Source organism: Hemicordylus capensis, chromosome 2 (genome assembly GCF_027244095.1).
Source record: "Hemicordylus capensis ecotype Gifberg chromosome 2, rHemCap1.1.pri, whole genome shotgun sequence".
Classification (NCBI taxonomy): Eukaryota; Metazoa; Chordata; class Lepidosauria; order Squamata; family Cordylidae; genus Hemicordylus; species Hemicordylus capensis.
In genome coordinates this window covers 26,678,592-26,706,169 of record NC_069658.1, presented here as the reverse complement: position 1 = coordinate 26,706,169, position 27,578 = coordinate 26,678,592, and the positions used below count along the sequence as shown (strand labels likewise).

Below are 27,578 nucleotides of genomic sequence, written 5' to 3'. Positions count from 1 at the left end.
GATGCATGTATGTGGGGCAGGTTATCATTCTGCAATAGCTTAAGATTCACGGAATGTCGAGCACAACAGCATACTTGGATCACAAACATACAAGTTAAGAAACAAGCTTTTTAGTTAGAACCCACTGAAGACATTTATTTAACTAAATGCAAGGCAACAGAGAGTGAACTGAATGCTTTGCAGACACGTCCCTTGCAGTTCTTTAATAGCCCATGGGAATCTATAGCGATTGTCAGATAAAGTTGGGTTTTGTGTGTGTGTGTTGGGGGTTGCTATTAATTACACAGATGGAATCTCAGTCAAAACTTATGCAACATTTTAGATGCAAGATTCCAAAACTTTAAACACACAATAACTTTGTAAGTTTCAGTGGAGAAAAAACAGAGAATCTGAAAAGCACATACACTGCTGTCCCTTTGATTATCTCCCCCCCACCCCGCCAAATGAAACTTTAAGGCTTGTTCACATGACCTGAAACAGGGTCAGAGGAGTGCTCAGTCAGGGTAGGAGAGCTGTGAGCGCTTTGGATCAGTGGTCGTGTGAACTCAAAAAGCAAGGTAGGATGAAGGAAGAATGCTCATGTGGGAGCCGGGAGCTGGGTAGGACCTTTTCTCCACCCTAATAAAATGCTGGGGACAGAATGCTGGTTGGCTCCACTTATCCTATCCAGCTCCCATCTCCTACATGGTCATTCACGTTGCTTTTTTAATTCACACGACTACCAACTGGAAATGTGCAGAGCTCTGCTACCCTGGCTGGGCCTCCTCCAACTCTGTTTCAGGTTGTGTGAACAAGCCTGTTGAGTGCAAAAAAAAAAATTCAAAGTCATCTTACTACATTTTTAACAAGCCATTTACGCAGGCTGAAAAAAATTAGATACATTACATTACTCCAACACACTAAATACCTTTGGCTCTTGATGGGATCATAGTATACCTTCGCTAATCCATTTCCTGTACCAACCATGATTTGGTTCAGCTTGGGATGCCAGAGACAACGAACAACACTCTGAAAAAGCGATATTAGCACTGGGTTAGTGGTTTTTAGTTTTGCCTTGCCTTAACTGCATGGAGTCCAGCCTTTAGGGCAAACTATTGCCTCATCATTTTTTACTTTCATGCTATCTCTATTTTCAGATTAAGCCAGGTACGAAAAGACATATTTAGCGCCCTTTTGAAGCTAAAGAAAGTCTGGGCTTTGCCAGAACTTGAATAGGATGACTTATTATGGCACTGTACCCTATATATTGCGTAAACTGGATATTATTTATTTATTTATTACATTTCTAGACTGCCCCATCCAAAGGCTCTGGCCAGTGTATAACAAGCTTAAAAAACATTTAAAAAAACACCATTTAAAACACACTCCTTGCATGCCCACTATAGTTGGAGGAAAGCATATATACAGTCACATTTTTGTCAGCAACATGGTGCTTTCTTTGGGCTGCATGTATTGCATATGTTTGGCAGGTTATTCTGTAATAGCTTAAGATGCATTGTCCCTTATGCATTCATAAAGAACTATTTCAATACTGGACTCTGCCCATACTTAATGCCAGAGATCATCAGCTTAAAATAGGCAATACACGTCTTGTTAGCAAATTAGTGCATTTTCATGATGTAATATGGTCTAGAAAAATATGTTCCCCAGCTAACTGAGCAAAGAGACACCTTTTAAAGTGGTGATTATCTTATACTTAGCAGGGGGAGAGCAACTGGCCCTATCCAGCCCCAGCACAGCATCCCTCCAGTGGCTGTTGCTGGTGTCTACCTTAAGATTGTGAGCCCTTTGGGGACACAGGACCATCTTATTTATTTATTATTTATTTCTCTATATAAACCACTTTGAGAATTTTGTTGAAGAGCAGTATATAAATGTTTGTGGTTGTCGTCTCATTAGTAGTAGTAGAAGAAAAGGGTTTGTGAGATAACCTATCCCTGATTCTTCTGCAGAAGGAAGAACTGCTCCCAGGTGTGCAAGTAGGAAGATATTTGTAGACTGGATGTGAGAATGAGTTCTTTTTCTTTTATGGCTATAGATTTTACATAAAATATGTATGCTCCATTATAAGAGATCCTCAGAAGTAGCTTACAAAATTAAAAAGTTATCCACAACAAAATCAAACTAAAAAAACCCCTCACCAAATTGACAGGAGCAACATAACTCATGAAAGCTTGGGCAAACAAAACTAGTGTTAATTGCTATACAAAAGTGAAGACGAGAGGGTGCTAAATGAATACATGACCAATGACTTAATACCAGGATGCACTGGCAGTGAGTAAAATCTCTGTTGAACTCATGAACTTGCTTTATTCTGAATTAACCTATTGATCTGTCTCACAGAATATGGTCCACTTTGACTGGTAGCAGGTCTCCAAACTTTCACACTGGTATAATAATAGTATATTTCCAACCCTGCTACCTGAGATCCTGTTAGATGGAGGTGCAGAAAACTGAACCAGGGACCTTCTATGTGCAAAGCATGTGGTCTACCACTGAGCTAGAGTCTGTGCCTATAGAGCTGCTGTAGGCTAGTCAGCATCATGGATGTATTATTCATATCTACATATCAGTTTTCAACAAAAAATTTCCCAAAAGCAAAAGGACTAAGGAAATACTCAATGGAAGACACCAGCAACAGCTACTGGAGGGACACAATGCTAGGATCTTTAAAAAGTACCTCTTAGCCCAGTTAACAGGAGCCACAACAATAAGCATCTTTTGAAGCATTCTCCTATAGGTGCTTTTGCAGCGACTAGTTTTGGTTTTTATTGGTATCAGATATTTTATTTGGTTTTTATTGGTGGTGAAGCTAATCAGGCTGAAATGGGGAGGCTGAAAACTAAAATTATTTTTTGAGATACTGAGTTGTATTTGTTGGCGTAAGAAAGAGGAATAGTTCCCTGATAATGAAATAAGTGTACCCACATTTTTATAGCCCCCACTTTTCCTTTCCCCTCACCCTGGTTTCCAGATGGCTGTAGAGACACCACTGAGGTAAATTATACAAAAATCATGAGATCATTATATAAAACCAATTGGGAAGGTTTAAAATAAAAAGAGACTGAGAAGGATATACACTTCACAATTCTGACTCCATGCAACAAAATTATCTGAGTGAAGTCTCAAGTAATTTTCAAGAACCAGGCCAATGTTCTCTGGCTATTTAATATACATGGTGGGAAAATCTACAGCGAAGAGCCGGAGTCCTAAAGAAAAGAATCCCAATTACTACTTATATGTATGAATGTATATATTTGGGAGACAAGGTGGGTGCTGTAATGATACTTTTAAAAGATAGAATTTATACTTTATAGATAATTTATATAATGACTTTTTTTTGCAATTCACATCTAATATTATTTAAAAACAGTTGAAAGTGTTAATGGACATTTTACATAATACAGTGATTTCCTTTTTAAAAAAATGTTATTTGTTGAATGTTGGCTGTAAAGCACATGGAAGATTGCAAGAGACTGACCTGGACTCCCATTTAGTTTAATTAACACCTTGACCTGAGGAAAATCTGTATGCTATGTACATATAAATCTGCCACATAACGTTACCAGGGTTTGGGCATGGTTATACAAATTATTTATATATATAATCCTCTTTTTTGGTCAAAGACCATAAATAAAATATGATGATGATGATGATGTATATAATCCTATAAACCAAAGGCCAATGAAAATTAGAGGTGTATGACAGCTATAATGTTGTATCTAATAAAGGGGCTTGTTCTAAATGGTTGAACGACCATCTATTAAAACAGGGGTGCAGATCCTTCCCTAAGCAAACGACTTCATTTTACTGAACTACTCCCCACAACCTAATAACTCATGTCTTAAATTTTTCACCCCCTCTCATGTGTCTTTTCTCTGCCCTGACAAAAATTAAGTGAGGAGCTTACCTTCTGTCTGTACCTCTGGATTTAAAAAAAAAAAAACAGATCATGAAAAAGATTTGTTCTGGCCAGAGAATCTTACATTATCGGAGAGATAATAATCTGTGGTTGTGGGGTTTGCTGACAGAAAAGTTGTTCAGGCAGCGGCCAAGTATTCCCTCCACTTTTGCATGCCACACTCCTGAAGAGACAAGGCTGAGAGTGGCAGGCTCTGACTTCACAGCTGGAAGCTGTCCACCCAGCAACAACAGGTGGGATAAAGGCAGCGGCCATTGCTTGGTGATGGTGCTGCTCTGGCTGCCTTTTGCTTTGGCCAGGCTTCCTGAAAACCAGCTCCATGTTGAGCAACACGTGGAGCATGCAGTTGAGCACCGCATGCAGTTGAGCACCGTAAGCAGGCTCAGGCTGGCCCCATGCCTGCCCATTCATGCTGAGGTCACCACCGCCCCGCCACTGCCTCCTCCTCCTGAGCAGGCCAGGTTTCACACCTAGAAGCTAGCCTAGATTAAGCTAAATTATACAGCCCACCCTCCTACGTGCGTGCCACGCTGTATGGAATCTCCCTAGAGGCTGAATTTTGTCAGCCTCTCATGAGCAGCGCAGCGCATGGCGGTGTTATGCAACTGGAAACTGAATCAGATATTTTGTGATTGGTAGTTGTTGGTTTCTGGTGGGTGAGGTTTTATTTATTTATTTATTTTTGGGGTAGGCTGAGCCTCAAAGCCTCATAGAATGCTTTTTCACTGATTGGTATTGGTTTTGTTTATAACCTGCCTTTGGTCTTCGTTACAGAGAAAACTAGGTAAAATATATATACATTTATTTATTTTTTTACAATATACACAATTAAAATTGTATGTTAATGGATTTGTTAATTAAACAATTCAGTTATAAATCTCCATAAAAGGAAAAGTAATGTGAGAATTAGACACTAGGCTACTCAGATGTGTTCAATTAGTTAAGTAGCAGCTTAAGTTTATTTGAAAGACTCATAGTCGCATACTTCTACAACTGCGGTTCATAAAAGACAATTAAAATGAAGACAGTTGAAGGGTCTCCGCTCTCCCCACAAGCTGGGAACGTATTAGACCAGCAACAGCCAGCCAGCATATTATTTGGAAAAGCAACTTGTATCATTAACCATGATCCTGTGCCAGATGGGGGGAAAGGACTCCCTAATTAAAGCTAATGCATCATATATATATAAAAACTAGAGAATATATTTTAACAAGGGAGCATAGAACACAGTTTCATTCAAGCAGAGCAGCCTAAATTACATTTAATATGACTTTAGAGACTTTTTAGTTATTCTATTTAAAAAATCCATTTTGTAGACCAAAAGAACTCTGTAAGCATATCAAGTTACCAATTTTCAGACCATTTGGCCAACCATCCCTACCTTTCCCCAGTCCTGAACTCAATTCCACTTTGTTTGAATGTTAACTCTGGTTCATTTGCTAGCATGTAGCAGAGATCTTGGCTATCAAATAAATGAATTTAGGCATTACATGTAATAAGGGAACAGTTAGCTTCAAGAAAGTTGTTATTTGCACAAGCAGTACATCTAAACCATTTAAAAAGGGGTGGGGAGTAGCAGTTTGTGTGTTCTTTCCAAATATTTCCACAGTCTGTATTGCCTACAAACACATAGACCTACAAATTGCACAAACCAGTAAAACATGCCTGGAATAAAAATGATTCAAAATGGAAAAAACAAACATCACAATTGAGGTGATAACAGCCATTATAAATTAAAAAATGACTCTGAAGAAGATTTTAGGACCACATCAGGAATACACAAACCTAGAAATAAAAATATGATTACATTATAACATACCTGACAACTTGTCCCTCTTTCCCCATTATATCATACACAGATCAACTGATAACAGCAGTTAAATTCGGTTAAAATGCACAAGATTGTAATAAAATGGTAGGTTTTTGGAAATCCTAGGAAAAATCCCACGTATTATCAAGTATGACCAATGGCTGAATCCTTTAGATGAACAAGATGAGTTAAAATGCACATCTTGTAGAAAGCAAACAAGACAAAATCCTTATTGCAAGAGGTCTCAGACTTGGGCCCCCAGATGTTGCTGGACTGCAACTTCAACAACATCCAGTCTTTGACCATTGTAGCTGGGGATTATGAGTTGAAGTCCAACAACATCTGGGGACCTAAGTTTGAGAACTCCTGCCTCATTGCTTTGAATGGCACTGGACTGCATCCATTGTCTTCTACTTTTACTTTAAGCCTCAGCCTGATAAACCTCATTCAGTTAAACTGAATGGCAGACATAGGTTCAAGACCAAATCACTACTCCCAGACCGAATAAAAATGAAAACAATTAAGCTGGTTGTTAACCAGTATGCTGATGCTGTCTACAGTACATTAGCGGGGACTCTCGTGTTAACAAAATATGACAGAGAGGCCCCAGACCTTTTGTGTACTCATAATTTCAAACTCCTGTAATCTTGCTTGAATCTGGAACCCATTTAAGTCTAGAATGCTTTGAACAGAGGAGGGGAACACTTTTCTTCATTTTAAACTTTTGAGCTTTGCAATAATGCTGCAAATTAGACAGCTGATACTTAAATTCCACCTGCACCCAAGAGAAAAATGAGTTGAGTCGCAGAGTTGTAAGCACTGTAATTAAAAGCAAGTTACAAGAACTGAGGCACTTTGGCAATCAGATTGTATTTCTTGCACAAAATCAGCAGAAGGAGGCAATTAGATTTACACTGTTTTGCATAAACGAGCACAAAATATTGGGTTAATTACTGACCCTGCTTGTTAGACTGTGAATTTGTGAATTCTGGCCTCAGAAAAGTAAACTTGTAAAGTATTCTTTAAAATTTGAAGGCACAATACAAACAAGTCTATTTTATAACTTTTAAAATGGCTATACCATAAATATCCTTGAAACAGACTTGTGTTTTGAATAGTTTGAAAAAGTATATTTTACCATCTCCTTTTACAGTACATCTATATAAAAAGCTGTTGCTGTCTTTTGAACACACACACACACACACACACAGTCACACACACACACTAAAATAAGGCTTTTCAAAATAAGAACTAATAAGATAAATTAATATATAATGAAGGTTTTTAACTGAATTATAGCACTGAACAGGAAGGAATGAGGTACTATCTAGTGACATAGAACTAACACAATGATGGAAGTTACACCTTTGTGTTAATACTGCTAGTCCAGATTAAGGGTCATCACACAGGGAGACAGTCACCCATAGCACCCTACATCTTGAAGCAGCCTTAAGAGCAGCTACCTCCTGTAGTGATCAGCCACCCTAAAGAGTGAACCAAAAGTGAAACCTGTCCTAAATGGCAGAATGGTGAACTCCTGGGCTCAGCCAATCAGCACACCAGGTGGGTGGGACCTTGAGAGCTGTTTGGAGGAAGGAGAGGCTCTTTGTTAGAAGAAGCAGACTGGGGGTGAGAACAGCACATGTGACCAGGGATGATGGCTGCAGCTCATGGAAGACAGAACTGCAGGGGCTTGATTTCTCATCCAGGATTTAGTGAGTTCAAGACAAAGGAAGCCAGGGCATTGGCTTTGGGAAGTTTATTCTAGGGAAAATTTGTTTAGTCAGATTTTGCATTAGACTTTCTGTTTCTTTGGTGCATGCTTTGTATATCCCTGAAACTGTTCTCTAATTGTTTACCTGTGATGTAACTAAACTAAGAAACACTAGCCCTCGCCCATCCTGCCAGGGTGTTGCAAAAGACTCTGTAAGCTTTTAAAGGTGCTTTTGTATTTTCCTACATACCTGTTCCTTGCAACTAGGTGAACACGATTTTCAAAGCATGCTACTCCAAAATCATTCGGGGTGCTTTTTGAAATATTATTGTAACCTACTGATATTTTTACCTGTAACTAGAAGCTGAGAGAGCCTCAGACGGAAGCAGTCCGTAGCATTTGAATAAAACTGTTTTTCTTTTTGTTCTTTTCTTTTACAAGCCTCTCTGAGTGGGGTTTTTAACTCAGGAGAAAGGGGGGGGAGGCGGTCTTACTCTGGTGCAAGCACATCTGAGGATGTTTAGCAATTACCAGTTTTCTCACCATTTGTGGGCTTGCACTTGGAAGCTTTTTGTGTATTTTTCCAAGAGAAAGAGAAAGAGTTTCCATGGGATTCCATCCCATGACCCGGGTGGGTCAAGTTCTGTTGAAAAGAGGGGTGGCGGTGGCAGCCATTTTTGAACCTACCAGGAATACAGAAGAGTTTTAGGAGTAGCCTTTGCCAGAAAGCTCGACAGGGATGATTCAGCATTTCTTTCCCTCATGTGAGCTTGCTCTGAGACAAAGGCTGTAATCCACTACACCTCCCACTTTAGTTATGGAGGAATCCAGTAACAAGTTCAAGCTCTCTAACAACTAGTTCTTTGATTATTACTGATTATCCAACATATTTGATAAATAGAAATAGTATGTTTATATTGCATATGAGCTTGTTATTCAAGTATATGCATATACCTTTACCATCACCAAGTGAAATGGCCCAAAGTGAAAGCACATGAACATTATGATATAGTGAATCAGGTCATTAGTCCATCAAGCACAGTATTGTCTATTCTATGCTTTACTGCATTTTCTATGTCTCATATTTTTGGCTGACTAGGTAGTGTTCTGAGATGTCAGGGATTAAACCTGGGAACTTATGCAGGCAGGGGAAAGACAAACTACACCTGCTGAAACTCCCTCTTCTGCACATCTATTAAAGATACAGGAGATCTCTCCTCTTTTCCAAGTGGTAACCCTAGCCCTATGGAAAAGGAGCAAAAAGCCGCAATGCAAGTCAGATAAAAAACTTCAAGAATTTAAGAGAGGTAATTTTATAAACAGAAATAAAAAGGTATATGATCACAGTTTGATTATTTCAAAATAAAGTCAATGAACCTGAACACATTTTCTTAAACGTTCGCACATATTAAGCCTTTTGTAAATTTTATGCCCAGAGGGGAGACGGATCTTTCATCATTTGCTACCTAAAGACCTTCATTGTTCTGTTGCCAAGGCTCTAAAGCAGATTCAGGCAAGATGCAGCATCTGAGGGCGGGCGAGTTCAAACACCGTATTTCAGCCCCCTCCAATGACAATCTCCTGCACCCCAACAAAATTCCACCCCAAAGGTCTGGAGACCCTCTGGAGCAGCTTGTCATTCTGAGTAAGGAAGTACTTCTGGAAAAGGAAAAAATCAGTACAAAATCTGTGTCCATCTCCCATCCAGATGGACATGCACCTCTCAGGACCCTGGTCTACATTTCCTGTGATAGACTTTTAAAACATCTTTCATGTACAGGCTCTAATAATATTTTTCACCATCAGCTCATCTGGTGGTGACTCAAAGGCGTGCCTTCTCTATAGTTGCCCCAGGACTGTGGAATGCACTTCCTGTTCCATTCCTGTTGGCTTTTAGAAAACAAGAAGACACATATCTTCAGCCAAGCTTTTTAATTTATTGGTGTGTTTTTATGGATATTTTAATCTGATTTTTATATATTTTAACTCTTAAATGATTGGTTTGTTTTATCCTGTAAACCACCTAGAGACTCTGGTAGTGGGTGGTAAACAAATGTATAAAATAAACCCCACGCAAGATGAATCCATCAGTAGGAGGGAAGCTAACCTGTGATCCGTTTAACCACCACACAAATGGCTGTCAGTGTTTTGTATGATCATTTGAATGCCAAGGTGGCTCCGTGGGTCTTTGTTAAAATGCTGAGGACTTTAGCTTGCATTGTGTAAAAGGCTTTTAATAGTTGCACTGCTCCCACAGAAGGATAAGCTTGTAGAACAAGAAACAAGATATCTTTTACTGGACCAGCTAGCCTTTAAAATGCTGGGCCCTTTCATGCTCAGTTGTTACATTCCCAAAGGGAACATATTTCTCATTTACGGCTATGTCTGTGGAAGGACTTTTGTAATCTGAATCCTATGGCAAGGCTTTAACTTTTTGTAATCCCATTAACATAGGCCTAGTTCTCACAAAAAGTAGAGGGGGAAGTAAACCTGTGTCTGGGCTGTACCACTTAAGGCAGCAGGTGGGGGAATCTCATGCATGAAAGCTCCTCCATACAAAAGCTACTCTGTCCAGATAGAAAACGAAGTCAGGCAGAAGGGTGCGAGCTTAGCCTTCCATTTGACATGGCAGTTTTCTACATGAGGAATTTATTTATTCATTTAATACAGAAGAGAATTCAATCACATCAGCACCCATGAGCAGTCTAGAGTGGTACAGTCAAGACACAGATTTAATCTCCTCTGCAGATTTCTCTCCTCCTCTGCTGTTTGGCAGAAATGAAAGTGGAGGAGCTAGGAATTCCTAGGAGGAGCTGCTGAATTCCAAGTTTGTTTTTTAAACAGATTTGTATAGTTTTTGATATTCAGATTTAATATTTGTACTGTTTTAATTGTTTAATAGATCTGTACTATTTTTACATATGTTGTGAACAGCCTTGGGATTATTTTTAATGAAAGGTGATATATAAGTCTAACAAACAACCCTATTCTAGAAAAGAAACTTCACTCAAGATTCAGAGTTTGGACTGCACTGTTTATTTGTTGAATCCCAATAGCAAAGAGTAAACTGGAAACTTGCTGAACTTCCAACTCAGCTATTACTTATAGTCTTACATGCAGAACCTTGAATTGTCAACTGCTTAAAAGAAGTTTCAGAGGATTATCTGGCTTTTAACTGATTAATGTTTTAAAAATCTGTCTACTTGCATTTGGTTGAAGTCTGTACAAAATACAAAAAATAACTGGTGATGTCATGTGACAGCCACACTTGCCTTAGGATATGAGCCAAGAAGCAAAAGCCTGAGGCTTTTCTCAGCCGCAGTAGTCCGCGTTTTGGAGAGAGCATGTTTGTTCTACTTGACTCCTTTCCGTTACAGATGGCCTTCAAATCTAAGTTTGATGGAAAGGGATTACGAAATTTGCTCACTCTTCCATCCTGCTGTCAGTGTCTGCTCAAACATTCCAGCGGTGAAAGATAATCAAGCCAAGGAGAAGAGAGCAGGGATAACTAGCAAAACTTTGACTAGAACAGGAACCTGACAAGCTTTGTCAGTACGAGAACATAGGGACAGTACTCCTAATATAGTACAAAGTTTATTTTAGATACATCTGCTCACCAGCAGCAAGGGCCCCAGCCTATGGTGAGGAATCTGTGCAGAAACACACACCCTTCCTCAAATCCTCTTCAGACTGCTGTTGATTTAATCTTTGAAATAAATATTACTTAGGGCCAAACTAGAAGTGATGTTGATCATGTTGTTGGGCACCTCATATTTGTTTTTCTTTCTTTTAAACAGCAGCTTCCAAAGGATCTTCAAGGGCAACCCCGTACCTTATTACAATAATCTAACCAAAAAACAAGAGTGTGTGTCACAGTGGCCAGGCCTGAGCTAGAAATGGATGCAGCTGCTGCCGCAGCCAAAGCAACTATAAGAAACCTTATAGATATTGTAATATTTTTAGCCTACTTTCCAGTAGGCTTGTGGGATCACCTGGTATTCTGTGTGTCCAAGTGTGTGTTCCACCCATCCACTTTGCAACGCCTGGACCGATATGAACCAAATCGGGTACAGTTGTAGGGAGACATAGTGACACTTCAACAATGTAGTTTGTGATGATGTCATCCATCCCGATTCAAGATAGTGGACACATGAGCATTTGAGGCACAAGTGGGCGAACTTGTGAACCGCCTAATTGATTTGAAGCACATATGCTTTAGCTGTAGGAAACACATAGGGATGCCCCAATGGCATAGTTTGTGATGATGCCATCCACCTCGATTCAAGATGGCAGATGCATAAACCTTTGAGGCACAAGAGATCTAACTTATGGACCTCGATTTGAACCAAATTTTGTCCAGTTGTAGAGATACTGAAAGTAAAGTAGGCAGATTAGTTCTTACTAGCACAACTTGTTATTTATTTATATAATACAGGTGGCCCTAATTATTCATGGGGGTTCCATTCTCGACTATAGGCAAGATTACGGAAACCACTAACCATATGGTTCCTAACAACAGCAACAACAACAACAAAAAAAAAACCCAAAAAGCAAGGGGGGCAGAAATAAGAGAAGAAAAGTACCTTATTCTCCAAGTCTCCAGCAATACCCCCCCCCCAACCACCACCACCCTCAAAAAAGCTGAATAAAATGGTTCTCTGCTGGAAAATGGCAGCTGAAAATAGCAATAGCACTTACATTTATATACCGCTCTATAGCCAGAGCTCTCTAAGCGGTTTACAATGATTTAGCATATTGCCCCCAACATTCTGGGTACTCAGAAAATGACATCAGAAGTCATTTCTGGATCATTTCCGGCCATTCAAAACCACGGATAGGCAAATTTCACCTATTTTTCTACCCATGGATAATGAAACTGAGTCTCTAAGACCCAATCGTGGAAACGTGAAACCGTGGATACAGAGTATGCGGATAATGAGGGCCACCTGTACCACCTGAGAGCCAGCGTGGTGTAGTGGTTACAGTGCTGGACTAGGACCAGGGAGACCCGAGTTCAAATCCCCATTCAGCTATGATACTAGCTGGGTGACTCTCGGCCAGTCACTTCTCTCTCAGCCTAACCTACTCCACAGGGTTGTTGTGAGGAGAAACTGAAGTATGTAGTTCACTGCTCTGGGCTCCTTGGAGGAAGAGCGGGATATAAATGTAATATTATAATAATAATAGTAATAATAATAATAATAATAATAAATATTGTCAAAAAGGTGGCCTGCAAATATTGATACAAATATAATTTAATTAAAAATTTCTTATGTCCTTCCTGCACCCCGCAGACTAGCTTCAGGTTGCCACTGCCAGGCAAAACAGGCATTGGGCCACACAAAGAAAGAAGGCATGCTCCTTTAAGGAAGAGGCCATTGAGACAGGCAGCAGACATTTGGCCTAATGTCTCCTGAGCATTCCAAGGCCAACATATAAACCCCTTTGAGGTTTAGGAACAAGGAGCTTAATTCACTTTGACTGCATTTCCTACCCCAAACAAGCTATCACTTTGTCGCTTTGATAGGCCCAGTGCTGTGGGGGGAAAACCATTAGCACCACAGCTTATCAGGCAGTGGTTTCATAGTTTAAAAGTTCTAGCTGAGGACTCCAACGTGGAGCACAAAGTCATAAAACTGTCAGCAAGAACTGCTGCTAAGAAAACATTTTGGGTTAACGCACTCTCCTCACAAGTGCCAAATTTGCTTTCTGCCTCAGTGGTGGTGACACTATGTGGCGAGGTCTGTTTGAAGAGCGCTGTTCTGATTTGCTGCACTTGGCTGCCCGCACAGATAAGCGGCCTGAGATAAGCAGCCTGTCAGCAGCGAAGACTCTGAATGTGTAAGGAGACAGTTTTGACAGTGATGGTCAAGCCCTGCAACTGCATCAAGCTTTTTAATTTTTTCTTTAAAAAGAAGTTGGGCTCTTTTTGACTAATCAGAAATATTTATTTATTTATCTATCTATGTTTCTATAGCACTTGTTATATACATCTCTAGGCAGTGTACAAATCAGAAGACACAACAAATATAAAACAGTTTTTAAAATATTAGCAATTAACTGTTCATTTAAACTTTACTTTTATGGGTTGGGATCTAGCAGAGCCATGGAAGAAAAAGGAAGGGGATAGTGGTGCAGCACAAATATACCCCATGGAGGAAAAGGCTCTCTCTCTCTCTCTCTCTCTCTCTCTCTCTCTCTCTCTCTCTCTCTCTTTTCTGAACCAGAAGACTGTAATGAGTGAGAGAAATGTCCTATATGTACACCTAGTGATGCTGCCAATTTTCTATTGTGCTGAATGTCTCTGGGGAGGGTCTCCCAACCTTCAGAGCACAAAGGTCTATAGTAGAAACAAGGGGAGACAAGAAAAGCTCTAGTGAGTGGATGAATATGGCATTGATTGACTGACTGATTGATTAAGTGCCATCAAATCAGTGTTGAATTTTAGCAACCACAAAGATAGATTTCTTTGGGTGACACGCCCATCTCCTCTCGCTCAGAGAATACTCCTCCTCTGGGGGATGGGGGCCTCCTAGTAGTGGGTGATTTGATCGTTTGGGGCATAGAGAGCTGAGTTTGTGACCCATGTGTTACCCCTGCTAGCTGGGCAAAGAGGCACCTTTTACTGTGGTGATTCTCTTTATTTAGCAGGGGGAGAGTAACTAGCCCTATCCACCCCCAGCACAGTACCTCCAGTGACTGTTGCTAGTGTCTATCTTATGTTTCTTTTTAGACTATGAGCCCTTCGGGGACATGGATCCATCTTATTTGTTTATTTATCTGTGTAAACTGCCCTGAGCCATTTTTGGAAGGGTGATATAGAAATAATAATAATAATAATAATAATAATAATAATAATCAACACCATAGGGGCCACAGAAATCACCATCAGCCAATTACAAAAAGCAACTTTACTGGGAACAGCCTATAATCTGTGACGATATCTATAACAGCAACAACATTGACAATAAAATTTTGGCATCCCAGGTCCTTGGGAAGGACTCGATGTCTGGATAAAACAAACCAGTCAATAACACCTGTCTGACTGTGTAAAACAACAACTTGTAGACCCCATGGTGACTTGGCTGCCTGGTGTGAAGGTTGTGGATATCACATGGCATCTAGATAGACTGTTTGGCAGTGCTGGGGAGGAATCAACTATTGTGGTGCACGTTGGCACCAATGATGTTGGGAAATGCAGTTGGGCGGTCCTGGAAGCCAAATTTAGGCTGCTAGGTAGCATATTGGCATATATATGTGATTTATAATATATCACAGATGTGTTGGACTTCAGAAGAGGAAGTTTCTCAAAAATGAGGGGACTAGTAAAAAGGAAGCTGACATGGAAAGTCAGGAATCCAAAAAGCATGGGGCTTATTTAAAACCACAATAATAAAAGCTCAGTTGGAAGAAAGGTAGCACCAAGTTCAGGAGGACACCAGCATGGCTAACGAATAGTGACAGGGAAGCTAGAAAAGGCAAAAAGACTTCAGAAAATGGAAGTCCTGCCCAAATGAAGAGAACAGAAAGGAACATAAATTCTGGCAACCCCCCCCCCCAAAAAAAAAACTGCAAGGAGACAAAAAGGGATGCAGAAAGAGGGTTTGAGGAGCATATGTCAAGAGGAATAACAAAAACTTGTTTAAATATATCAGAAGCCTGCCACGGAGGTGGTTGGACCCTTAGATGATGATGGAGTGAAAGGATTAAGGAGGATAAGGAGACTGCAGAGAAGCTGAATAAATTATTTTCATTTGTCTTCATGGTGGTAGGATACTGGCCATATACCTAACTACTGAACTGAGCTTTTCTGGCTTGGAGGCTGAAGAACTGGGCCAATCTGAGGTGATGCAGAGGAAGTTCTAAACTTGAAAAAATGAAAAATTAACAAACTGTCAGGGCTAGATGGCGTCCACTCAAGAGTTCTGAAGGAAATCAAATGTGAAATTGCTTTCACAGTTCTGGGCATAGCCTGTTTTAATGTCGTTTTAATGCTGCAATAATGTAATCTACTTTATGCTGGTCAAAGACCATAATAAAAATTGATTGATTGATTGAATTGCTGATCTCCTAGCAAAAATATGTAACTTGTCCCTACAATCAGGCTTTATACAAGAGGACTAGAAAATAGCTAATGGAATTCCAGTTTTCAAAAATGGATCCAGGGGGCATGTGGGAAATTACCGGCCAGTTAGCTTAACTTCTGTGCTGGGGAAATGGATATAAAGCATACTTAAGGACAAAATTGTTAAACATATAAAAGAACAGACCTTGCTGAAGGAGAACCAGCATGGCTTCTGCAAGGGCAGGCCTTGCATCACAAACATTTTGGAGGTTATGTGGATAACCTCCAAACAGGCATATGGATAAAGGTGATCCAGTTGACATAATATACGTGGACTTCCAAAGAGCTTTTGACAAAGTTCCTCACCAAAGGCTCTTGAGGAAACTGAGCAATCATGGGATAAGGGGACAGGTTCATGTGTAGATTGGGAACTGGTTGAAGGACAGGAAACAGAGGGTAGGAATAAGTGGGCAGTTTTCACAATGGAGGGAAGTGGGGTCCCCCAGGGATCTGTTCTGGGACCGGTGCTCTTTACCCAGAAGTTGGGGTGACCAGTGAAGTGGCCAAGTTTGCAGAGGACACTATACTATTCAGGGTAGTAAAATCCAAAACAGATTGTGAATAACTCCAAAAGGATCTCTCTAAACTTGGTGAGTTGGCAACAAAATGGCAAATGCGGATCAATGTGAAAAAGTGTAAAGTGATACATATTGGGGCAAAAAAACCAGCTTCACATATACACTGATGGGGTCCAAGCTGTCAGGGACTGATCAGGAGAGAGGTCTTGGGGTCATGCTGGATAGCTTGTTGAAAGCGTTGACTCAGTGTGTGACAGCAGTAAAAATAGTCAAATTCCATGCTAGGGATCATTAGGAAGAGGGTCGAAAATAAAAATGCTAATATTATAATGCCCTTATACAAATCTATGGTGTGGCCACATTTAGAGTACTGTGTGCAGTTCTGGTCACTGTATCTTAAAGAGGACATTGTAAAACTGGAAAAGGTGTAGAAGAAGGCAATCAAGATGATCTGGGGCCTGGAGCATCTTCCTTATGAGGCAAGGCTACACAACTGTTTTAGTTTGGAAAAGAGGTGACTATGGGGAGACATGATAGAAGTGAATAAAATTATTCAATGAGTAGAGAGAGTGGACAGAGAGAAATTTTTCTTGCTCTCTCAGACACTAGAAAGGGGGGGTCATCCCATCAAACTGAAGGGTGGGAAATTTAGGACCAACAAAAGGAAGTACTTTTTCACACACTGAAAAATTTTGTGAAATTTTAAAAATTGTTTTGTATTTTATTTAGTATCCCCCCCACACACTTTTAGTCTGTTATGATTTAATCTGTTGTGTGTTTTTATCTCATGTTTTAATGTTTTATTGTAAGCCACCCAGAGAACAATTTGTTATGGGGTGGCTAACAAATGAAAATTATTAATTACTACTACTACTACTATGCATAATTAATCTATAGAATTCTCTGCCACGGGATATAGTGATGGCTACTAGCTTGGATGGCTTTAAAAGGGGCTTAAATAAATTCATGGAGGACAGGTCTATCAGTGACTACTAGTCTGGTGGCTATAGGCCACCTCCTGCCTCAGAGGCAAGATTCCTCTAAATAAAAGTTGCAAGGGAGCAACAGCAGGAGGGAGGGCATACCTTCACCTCTTGCCTGTGGGCTTCTCAGAGGCATCTGGTGGGCCACTATGTGAAATGTGATGCTAGACTAGATAGGCCCTGGGCCTGATCCAACAGGGCTGTTCTTATGTTTTTAGGCTATACAAAGTTATGCCAGCTATTTCTCGGAAAATCACTCTATCAAGGTATTTATAAGCAAATTTGCCATCAGGCTATTTTACACTGTAGCATTAATTTTTTTTATTTTATATTTTGCTATTTGTTTTTAATGTCTGTGCTATTATCTGGACTGGAGGTCCTTCTGGCAGGCAGGTGGGAGCTTTCTGGTTCTGTTGCTCCTATAGTCACTAGTGTGGCTGTTGCCAGAGACCCTTCAATACCTAGCCTTCTTATTCCCCCCACTCTGTTTTTACAGCTATGTGGGAACATATATGGCTCCCATTGGTGTGCCCCAGCATGTCTCTTTGTCCTGGCTGTCTTTACCTCCATTTTGCCATGTTGCAGAAACTAACACAGTCAGCAGAGAAAGAACATATGTTCTAATTCCTAAATGGCTTGACCCAGCCCCATAGTGACATTGGCAATATAAAAGTCATCTTTCACCTTAGCAATTATGAACAAGGTAGTCTCTACAACCAGCCATACAAATACCTTTGACATATCGCATAAGAATAAGGAAAATATTCTGAGCATGCCCCTTAATTGGGTAACAACCCTGCTGTTTTTTTAATCAACCAACTATATGGTGTATGTTTTTTTAAAGAATGATTAATTTAAAAAATAGCACTTTAATGCACTTTATATAGCAACATTTTAATATTGCTGTTATCCATCTAAAACAAGGGAATAAGATTGGCTAAACACTGGAGGGGGGTGGGAAACCAATCACTCTTCCAACAAATATTGGCATGCAAAATATCAAGATTGTAAAACAATTTATTTTAAATTGATTCGTTTTAAAATACTTGTAAGGCTGGAAAAATACAACACCATTCTGCTCCCAAAATGCATCACTAACCCACTGAGATGATTAGGAATGGCCACTATTATAGACAGACTGTCTGCACATTAAAACATTATCCTAAAGGTTTGCCTAAAAGTAGACAAATCAAATAACTCAACTATGAAGCTCCTTTGGAGCTCATTCTACAAAATTAGCCAACTACAATAAATAAGGTGGGAGTTGAAAAGTTATCTGTAATGCTGTGAACATACTGTCACCAGATTTAAAATGCTCAAGTGGCTAGGAAGCAATATAGTATATTTGTCTTGGGAAAACTGACTTGAAACCCATTTGTACTGAAAATGACTAACTTACACATTGCTAGATGACAACAGAATATATGTTAGTTGCAAGAATGGCAACTATAAGCCTTGTATAAAGAATTTGCATATGTGCTCCAGTATCTGTTTGTTACGTTAAAGAACACCTTTATAGTATTCATAGTGCCTTTAAGATTGTCATAGGCGGTGGTCTACCCTCTCCTGAAGAAGCCTTCTCTCGACCTGACAATCTGGATAACTATTGTCCAATCTCTAATCTTCCTTTTCTTGGTAAGATTTTCGATAAGGTAGTTTGTGTTCAGTTGATGAGAGTCCTGGAGGGAAGTTTTCTGGACCCTTGCCGGTTGGGTTTCAGGCACAGCACAGCTCTGAAAGAAGCATGGGTCGCCCTGTTGGATGACTTTTATTGTAACCTCTATGTGGGAAATGCACCTCTGTTGGTTCTTCTTGATCGTTCAGCAGCTTTCGATACCATTGGCCATGCTAGCCTTCTGGAACGCTTACATGGACTGGGCCGTGGGGGCACTGTTCTTCAGTGGTTCCAGTCCTATTCACCAGACAATTCCAGTTGGTGTCGATTGGGGGTGAGTGTTCTGTGCCCTGGTCCCTTTCTTTTGGGGTTCCAAAGGGCTCGGTCCTTGCTCCTATTATCTTTAACATTTACATGAAGCCCCTGGGCCTGGTCATCCATAGGTTTGGGGTAAGTTTCCATCAATATGCTGATGATACTCAGCTTTATATCTCTACCCCTGGCCAAACAGGTGATGCCGTTCATGTGTTGGCTCAGTGCCTAGAGGCTGTCAGGACCTGGATGGGCCAAAACAAGCTCAGGCTTAATCTCTCCAAGACTGAGTTGCTCTTGTTCAGTTTGCGATCTGGCCAATTGCCATGTGTGAGTTTATCTCTTAAAGGGGTTGTGCTTCCCTTGAGAGAGACGGTTCGTGATCTGGGGGTCCTTCTGGACCTGGGGCTCCTGCTTGAACAGCAGCTGGGGGCCATGGCCAGGGATACCTTTGGCCAGTTTCAGCTGGTTTGCCAGTTACAACTTCTTCTTGACCCGCAGGCCTGGCAACAGTGACTCATGCCTTTGTTACCTCTTGATTGGATTACTGTAACGCGCTCTACCTAGGGTTGCCTTTGAAAACGATTCAGAAGCTTCAACTAGTCCAGAATGCAGCGGGGCCCGCCTCCTCATGGGTGACCATAGATTTGATAGTTTCCCACCTCTTTTATGGTCGCTGCACTAGTTGCCTGCTTGCTTCCAGATCCAATGTAAAGTGCTGGTTCTCACCTACAAAACCCTTATGGGCTTAGCACCTGTATATCTCTGGGATCACCTCTCTCAGCCAGTTATATCCTGTCCTGTGAGTTCTTCTCAGTTGGCCCTCCTTAGTGTCCTAGACCCTGGTATAGTGTGTGGTGCCTGGGCCTTTAGGAGGGCCTTCTCTGTGGCGGCCCTCTTCTTTGGAACACCCTTTCCCCCCAGATTCGTTCAGCCCACTCCTTAGTGGCTTTTAAGGCCCTTCTCAAGACCTACCTTTTCTCGCCAGGCTTTTGCCCTTTAACTTTTAAAAAATAATTATTGTGATTGTTGTTGTGGTTCACCGCTTAGAGTCTTTGGAGGAGGTGGTATACAATAATTTTTTAATAATAATAAATACCTTTATGATCATTATAGTAAGGCCTTTTTACCTTATTTAGATGTTTCATCTCTAAAAAGCCCTTACTATTACAATCATCATCATAGATCCACACCCAACCTATAAAAGTAACAAAAATCTTTGCTTTAACCAAGAATTAAGGCAAGTGCAAAATAACTACATCATTTTAAGACATCTATATAACTAAATAATTTTAAGACATTCAATGTCATATATCCCACAGTCAGAAAATTTTAAATTAAGTTAAAAATAATTAATCAAGCACACATCTCATCTTCCAAATAGGTTATCAGAAAGTCTTCCCAGGTTCAAATTCAATAGGATTGGTCAAAATGTCACATTTTTCGGCTACCTAGTGTTACTGCATATCATAATATAGAGGAAAACCTCAGTATTCACGGTTCCGCAACACTGCCACAGATAAGCAAACCACAGCATTGGAATCAATGTAATCCTGAGGGTTAGGTTCCTGGAGGTTGGAAAAAGGAGGTGAAAACAGGCCAAAATGGGAGGGGAGGAGGAGGATGCAAAATTAAGTCCCCTACCATGGCCCACAGGCCCCTCCAGCACTCTAGCAATGTCCCCCAAAAGTGCCAAAATCTGTTCCCCCCAAATCATAAATTTTTAAATTGTTTAAATACAAAAAGAGCAACAAAATGTCTCCATTGTCCAAAATGGCGACCAGAAGTGACCTCTGTGGTCATTTCTGGCTGCCACTGATCCGTGGATATGCAGATTTAACCCTTATTTTTTTGCTGGTTTAGCCTCGCGTATACCAAGATCAGGTGCCAATTTCCCAACCGCAGATACATGAAGCCACGACTGCTTGACCAACAATTAATGATGTCCTCCTGTAATAGCAAAACCCATACTGTTTCAGTGGGTCAGCTGTCGAGAAGAGACTTCAGAGGGTCTAAATGAATTTCTATGCAAGACCCACTAACTACACCCATCTGTGTGTCATGGTTCTGGGCTCATACAACTAAACACTTGACATTGCACTGAACCATGACTTTCCCTTCAATGGGTAGGTCAAACTAGTATTGGGATGGTGGGCATATTTTGCTCCTGTGCACCGTTATCTCCAAATGCACCACTTCTTTCCCATAGGAGCAAGTGGCAGTCATTCATGTATATGGAAGGAAGTCAAGTACACAAGGACATACAAGGACACAAAAAACAAGCCCAGTGTACCAGACAGATTTTGATTCCTTTCAACCACCTCCTTGATTGCAGTCTATTCACTTTGTCCCATTGAACTTAGTGGGAGCTCTGAGAACTGAACCAGCTCCTATCTAAGTAAGTCTTGCCTTCGGTTCAGTTCTTTGGCCATACTACAGTGTGACAGAGCCAAAGAACTGACTTTAATATGTATGGTTGTGCCCACATTATGGCTGTAGTCAGCCTGAAAAGGCTGAGCTTAGTATTTCCAGATTTGTGAGACAATATGTGTTGCTTAGATTGTGTTCATGCCCCATTCACTTCAGTAGGGACTGTACTGGCAAAATGCCTTCTGAATAGGCTGTAAATACTCGAGTTAGTCCATAGGAAAAAAAACAAAAGGTCTGGAATAATAATGTACTCTCCTATAAAAACTTAAAAGAAAGGAGGTGAGTGAACAAAGGCTTGCCTGGTATGACAAAAAGGAATGCTAGACATCACTTTGGTCAAGCATTTAAAGTAGCCATTAAGTTTCCATTAAACATCAGGTTCATTTGCAGGCCAAAACCTACTGGCTATTTACCAAACAGTTTTAAAGATTAAGTTTACTGCCCTTAAGCATTTTAAAATTATCTATATTATCTAGACCCCCCTCTGCTGTCGGAAAAACTAAGACTAAACAGCTGTAAAAACTGCATTTCCTATAGCATCTAAATGTGACACAACAGCTTTCTCTTGCATCCCATTTCACATGCTGTGCCCATTAGGACAGACTTATAATTGACCTTAATAAGCCCTAATTTGATTCATAGTTGAAGTACATGGTCCATGACAGCCCTCCTCTCTCCCCTCAACAATTTGAAATGTTAGGAATGCTTATAGAACTCAGGAGGCATTTGCTTGCAAGATCCAGGAGGCAAGATTGCTATTGATCTTTTCTGACTCTCTTCCAGTTCCCTGGTCAGCTACCATCCTGATTAAGTTAACAGGCTTGGAGATGAGGACGTAGTTCAGTGGCAGAGCATCTGCTTTGCATACAAATGGTCCCAGGTCCAATCCCTCAAATCTCCAGATAGAGCTAGAAAAGATCCCTGCCTGAAACCTTGGAGAAGCTGCTGCCAATCAGTGCAGACAATACTAAGTTGGGTGGCCCAATATAAGGCAGCTTCCTTTGTTCCTTTGGATGCCCATGGCAAACATGGGAGCTGGGGTACATAACTATGTAGATATCCCATATCCTGATGGGTTGTATTGTGTCCACTAATAGCAGTATCCATCTATTACACAGATAGTGTTTATTATTTTTAAAATATCATGTGATTACTGGTGTTAGTAAGGTACATGCCATGATACCCTGATTTTATGAAATCTCAGCCATACACATAATAAAACAACATCAATCACAATTAGATATACAGGAGGGACCACACAATCCTAATTTTCATGTATGAAAAGAACAAACAAAACAAATTAAGTACTGAATTTCATCTCACCGCATCTGTGACATCTATTTCATACACTTTCTTAAATGTCTCCCGATTGAAGAAAAGAAGTTTTCCACTTCCATCTCCTTTCTTAATAGAAGTACCAGTAACAAGTAGTTTATCATCTGGGCTGAAACAGCAGTCTGTCCTGTTGAAAAATAAAGAACAGAACTCATTTCCTTGAAGTCTTATTTATGTATTACGTCAACTATAGATAGTCTGTAAAATCTGAAATGTAATTTTGTCCTAATTACATATGACAAGAAGTTGTTCTACTTAGAACTAATCTGCCTACTTTCCTTTCAGTATCTCTACAACTGGACTAAATTTAGTTCAAATCAAGGTCCACAAGTTAGATCTCTTGCGCCTCAAGTGTTTATGCATCCACCACCGTTTTGAATCGGGGGTAGATTACATCATTACAAACTACACACTGAGGTGTCCCTGTGTGTCACTCACTACAACGGTACCTCATTTGGTTCAAATCACTTAGACAGTCCACAAGTTAGTGCACTTGCATCTCAAATGTTCATGCGTCTGCCACCTTGGATTGGGGTCAATGGCATCATTACAGACTACACCACTGGAGCTATGTACGGACCCTATGTGTCCCTACAGCTGAAGCAAATTTGGTTCAAATCAATTAGGCAGTTCACAAGTTAGCCCTCTTGCACCTCAAACGTTCACATGTCCACCATCTTGAATCGGGGTGGATGACATCATCACAAACTATGCCATTGAGGTGTCCCTGTGTGTCATTCACTAGAACTGTACCTAATTTGGTCCAAGTCGGTTTGAGATTTCCCAATGTGTCCCTACAGCTGTAGTAAATTTGGTTCACAAGTTAGCCCACTTATGCCTCACAATTTATGTGTCCGCCATCTTGAATTGAGGTGGATGACATCATCAGAAACTACATCATTGAGGTGTCATCATGTGTCCCTACAACTGTTCCTGATTTGGCTCATACTGGTCCACGCGCTGCAAAATTGATAGGGCGTCCAGGCGTTGCAAAGTTGACACACAGACACACAGAATGCCGGGTGATCTCATAAGCCTACTAGAAAGTAGGCTAAAAATCACAGCTATGTTGAAATAAACAAAATGAAATTTTGAAATTTCAGCACCAGAAGGTGAAAAAAAGGTTTGCTTTTAAATAAGAAAATTTCAAAAGTCAGCTATCATTCAGTAAGAATGTAGGTCATAATAAAATCTGTTTTCATCAATGAAATATCCACTCATTTTGGATGGCAAAATGCAAAATTGAAAGCAGGCAAGTGGAACTATTTTATAATACTGTTCCTCCCTTTTTCACTCAAAGCAAGAAACAAAACAAGCAATGAGAAAAAGCAGCACATGTGCAATCCTATGCACACTTATATGGGATCAAGCCCCAATGCACACAATGGAACTTACTTTTAAGTAGACATGCACATGACTGTACTATAAAACAATTTGCATTGCAAGCTCAAGAAGCTCCAGTGCAGAAACACTAAGGTTAGGTACAGCTATAACACTGCCCCACTCCCCTGCAAATGGTAAAACAGAAGCGAGGATCAAGAATGTGTTATCACTTCCTTCCCGGTGCCAATTTCCTCTTCTATTTCCTCATCAGCCATGATTCACCATTACACCTACACAGAATTAATCATAGTTAATGGTAACCAAGATTCCTTCTTACCCGGAATTTGAATCCAGGTGCAGATGTAATGTTGGCAGATGAATAGCAGGTCTTTTGTCAAATAATAAAAAACTTTTCTTTAGGCAGGCAGTTGCTGGATGTTGAGCCTCTTTGTTTTGTTCAGCTTTTTAGTCCTCCACTATAATTTTAGCACTCACTCTGTACTAGGGATATGCAAAATGTTTCAAACTCGAAATGGGCTGTTTCGAGTGTTCTGAGCTCAAAATAAAACACCCATAAGATAAATTGCCTGTTTTGAGCTCGAAACAAAATGACCCAGTTTCAAGTCAAAACATTTAGTGTGTTTCGAGTGCTATTTTGGAGGGCTGTTTTTCTGGGGAGAGCTGGTCTACCGATTGGGGTCAGCGGGTAGACCAGGCCTTTGCCCTGGACAACGCGCTGGCTTGCCTCAGAGGAGTGGTCTACCTGTCGTGTGAGGAGGGTACACCATTCCTCTGAGGCAGGCCAACGTGCTGTCCAGGGCAGAGGTTTGGTCTACCCACCAACCCAAATTGATAGACCAGGTCTCCCTAGAGAAACAGCCCTCCAAAATGGTGCTTGAAACACACAAAACGTTTCGAGTTTGTTTTGTTGAAACGAAAAGTTTTGAACATTTTGTGTTTTGTCTCAAGCTTGAAACAAAATGCAAAATCCATTTTGTGCACATCTCTACTCTGTACACCCCATTGCCTGTTCTCATGTCAGAATAATATTTTTCAAATGGAGTTTTAAGCTGCATTTATTTGTGCTACTGTACACTTCTTTGTGTATTCTTTGGGTAGATAAGCAGTATAAAAATGTAATAAAGAATAATAAACAGTGGAATTGAATTCATGAGCTTTGGTTCCAATGACTTCAGAATGTAAAGAATGTAGTGCAAATTCCACCTCGTTCCTTCACTTTAAATTAATAAGATACTCACATGGGAAAGAAGCTAGGTAGACCGGCAACTGAGTTAAGTGGTGTTTTAAATTGTCTGATGTCCCATATTTTTAAGGTATCATCTCCTATGAAATATAAAAAGATTCAACTTATACTAATGAAGAAAACCACTTAATTTATTATAATATAACCAAGGGTAAGAGACAGATGTTTTCAATCATTCTTTCAATTTTATCCCTAATTCTGAAGGGAGAATTATTGAGTAAGCCCATCATTCTTCCTTCCTCCAAAAAGACATGAATCATACATTTAAAAGTGAAAGATACATGCTTCCAGTAAAGTATTAATTTAAAAACAAAAAAATTATTTAAAAAATAAAGCTTCATAAACACACACATTTAAAAAGTCAAAGAACAAACCCCCCAACATTTGTAATGGGATATATTTGTTCAAGATGGATGAGTTTTGTGGGGAGTTTTGAACACTGCACAATGAGACAGAGTTATGACATGTTTATATGGGTGTGTGTGTGTGTGTGTGTGTGTGTGTGTTTTATCTTGTTGGGTACTCTCTCAGTAGGATTTATTCTGAGGTGATCTCACTACAGATACAAGGAAAAATTCTGGTTACATCTAGGTATTCTGATGGGACAAAAAGAAAGTTCTTGGCTTACTGGTGCATTTGTTTATATTTTATTTATTTATTACATTTTAATACTGCCCTATCCAGAGCGGTATACATTTCTGGACAAATATAATCCAAAACATTTGTCCTCACTTTCCCTTCAAAATGGAGGTGCCACAAGTGGCTAATAATCACTTTAAAACATCACAATAAAATATATTGTGTTATTGTTATTTGTTTATAATAAACACATCTTTCATTTTCTGGAGATAGATAACTGTAACAACCAATTAAAACCTTTTCCTGGGCCCCTATATATAAGCCCGAGTGAGGGTGATTCAGGGCGAGTCACTTATCTCTCAGACTAACCCCCATCATCGGGCTGTTGTGAAGATAAACATAGCCATGTCCACTGCTCTGAGCTCCCTGGAGGAAGAACAGGACACAAATGTAAATAAATAAGACTACCAAATTATCACCAGACAGGGTACGATCAAGCTATATCCTTTATTTTACAATTCCCTATCGTTAGGGCTAATAAGGGGCCTATATCTACCTACCAACCAGGAGATACAAAACTAGTCCTGAAGAGTGAGCTATTTTGGAAGAGGTACCAGCTGTCAAAGGTAGAATTTCTTTTATCAGCCATGGGGTGGTGGGGGGGACAGATGTAGTGCACACATGCCTCAGCTTTTAATTAGACTCATAGATTTTAACATTGTTTTAAATTGTTTTAATGTTTTAATTTTTGCTGTTCTGCTGTAAACTGCCCAGAGATGCGAGTTTTTGGCAGTATATAAATATGTTAAACAAGCAAACAAACTATGGACGAGGAGAGGGAGATCAGCAAGCAGTCTGGAGTTTAATGCATATGAACAATATTTCTTTATCTTTTAGACTCAAAACAGTTATCACTGCCAGTTAATGAGCTGTATTAAAGACAAGTGACCCAAGCCCAAAGCACCACTGATTATGTAGCAATGATGTCAGTTAACTTCTGGCAGATCAATAGCAGTTTGTCACCGTTTATTTCAGTTTATCAAATTTATGTTGCTTTGTGTCTGACTTCTCTTCTTCTGGTGTCTTATCTGACTGCTTTCCCCCCACCCCTTTTCCTCACTTTCCCTTCTTCTCTGTTCAGTCTTTTGTATCCCCTATTCAGCCTTTTGTTTTCAGCTTCCCCAGCACCTTTAGCTGTCACTAAAAAACCTTTTCCCCTTCCCCTTTTCTAAACATTCTGTGCTCCTCCTTTCATGCACTACACTAGAATCAACCCTCAGCTCGGAACTACCTCAGGCCCCATAATGGCTTCAGAAACACCCCCCACATTTATTTATTTATTCATTCATTTATTTAATATATTTTAATTAAATTAATTACATTTTATATCCCGCTCTTCCTCCAAGGAGCCCAGAGAGGTGTACTACATACTCCTCATTTCTCGCAACCTTTTAATTAGAACTTTAAAAATTTTAATATTTTGTTTTAATAACTATTTTATATTATTGCATTATTATTATTTCTTGTTTACACAGTCAGACAGGTGTTATTGACTAGTTTGTTTTATCCAGACATTGAGTCCTTCCCAAGGACCTGGGATGGCTGAATTTTATTGTCAGCTGTTATAGATATCGTCGCAGAATATAGG

General features: G+C 40.0%; 1 protein-coding gene across 2 annotated transcripts in view; it reads right to left on the bottom strand.

Moving 5' to 3' along the window:
• WDR70 (WD repeat domain 70) overlaps nt 1-27,578 on the bottom strand; it is a 165,377-nt gene that overhangs the window by 14,735 nt on the left and 123,064 nt on the right. For both annotated transcript variants that reach the window (XM_053298644.1, XM_053298643.1), the window contains exons 12-14: nt 25,347-25,431; nt 22,753-22,891; nt 908-1,008 (exon numbers count right to left, since the gene is read on the bottom strand). In XM_053298644.1, coding sequence (XP_053154619.1) covers nt 908-1,008; nt 22,753-22,891; nt 25,347-25,431 — 325 coding nt within the window. The remainder of the gene's footprint in view (nt 1-907; nt 1,009-22,752; nt 22,892-25,346; nt 25,432-27,578) is intronic.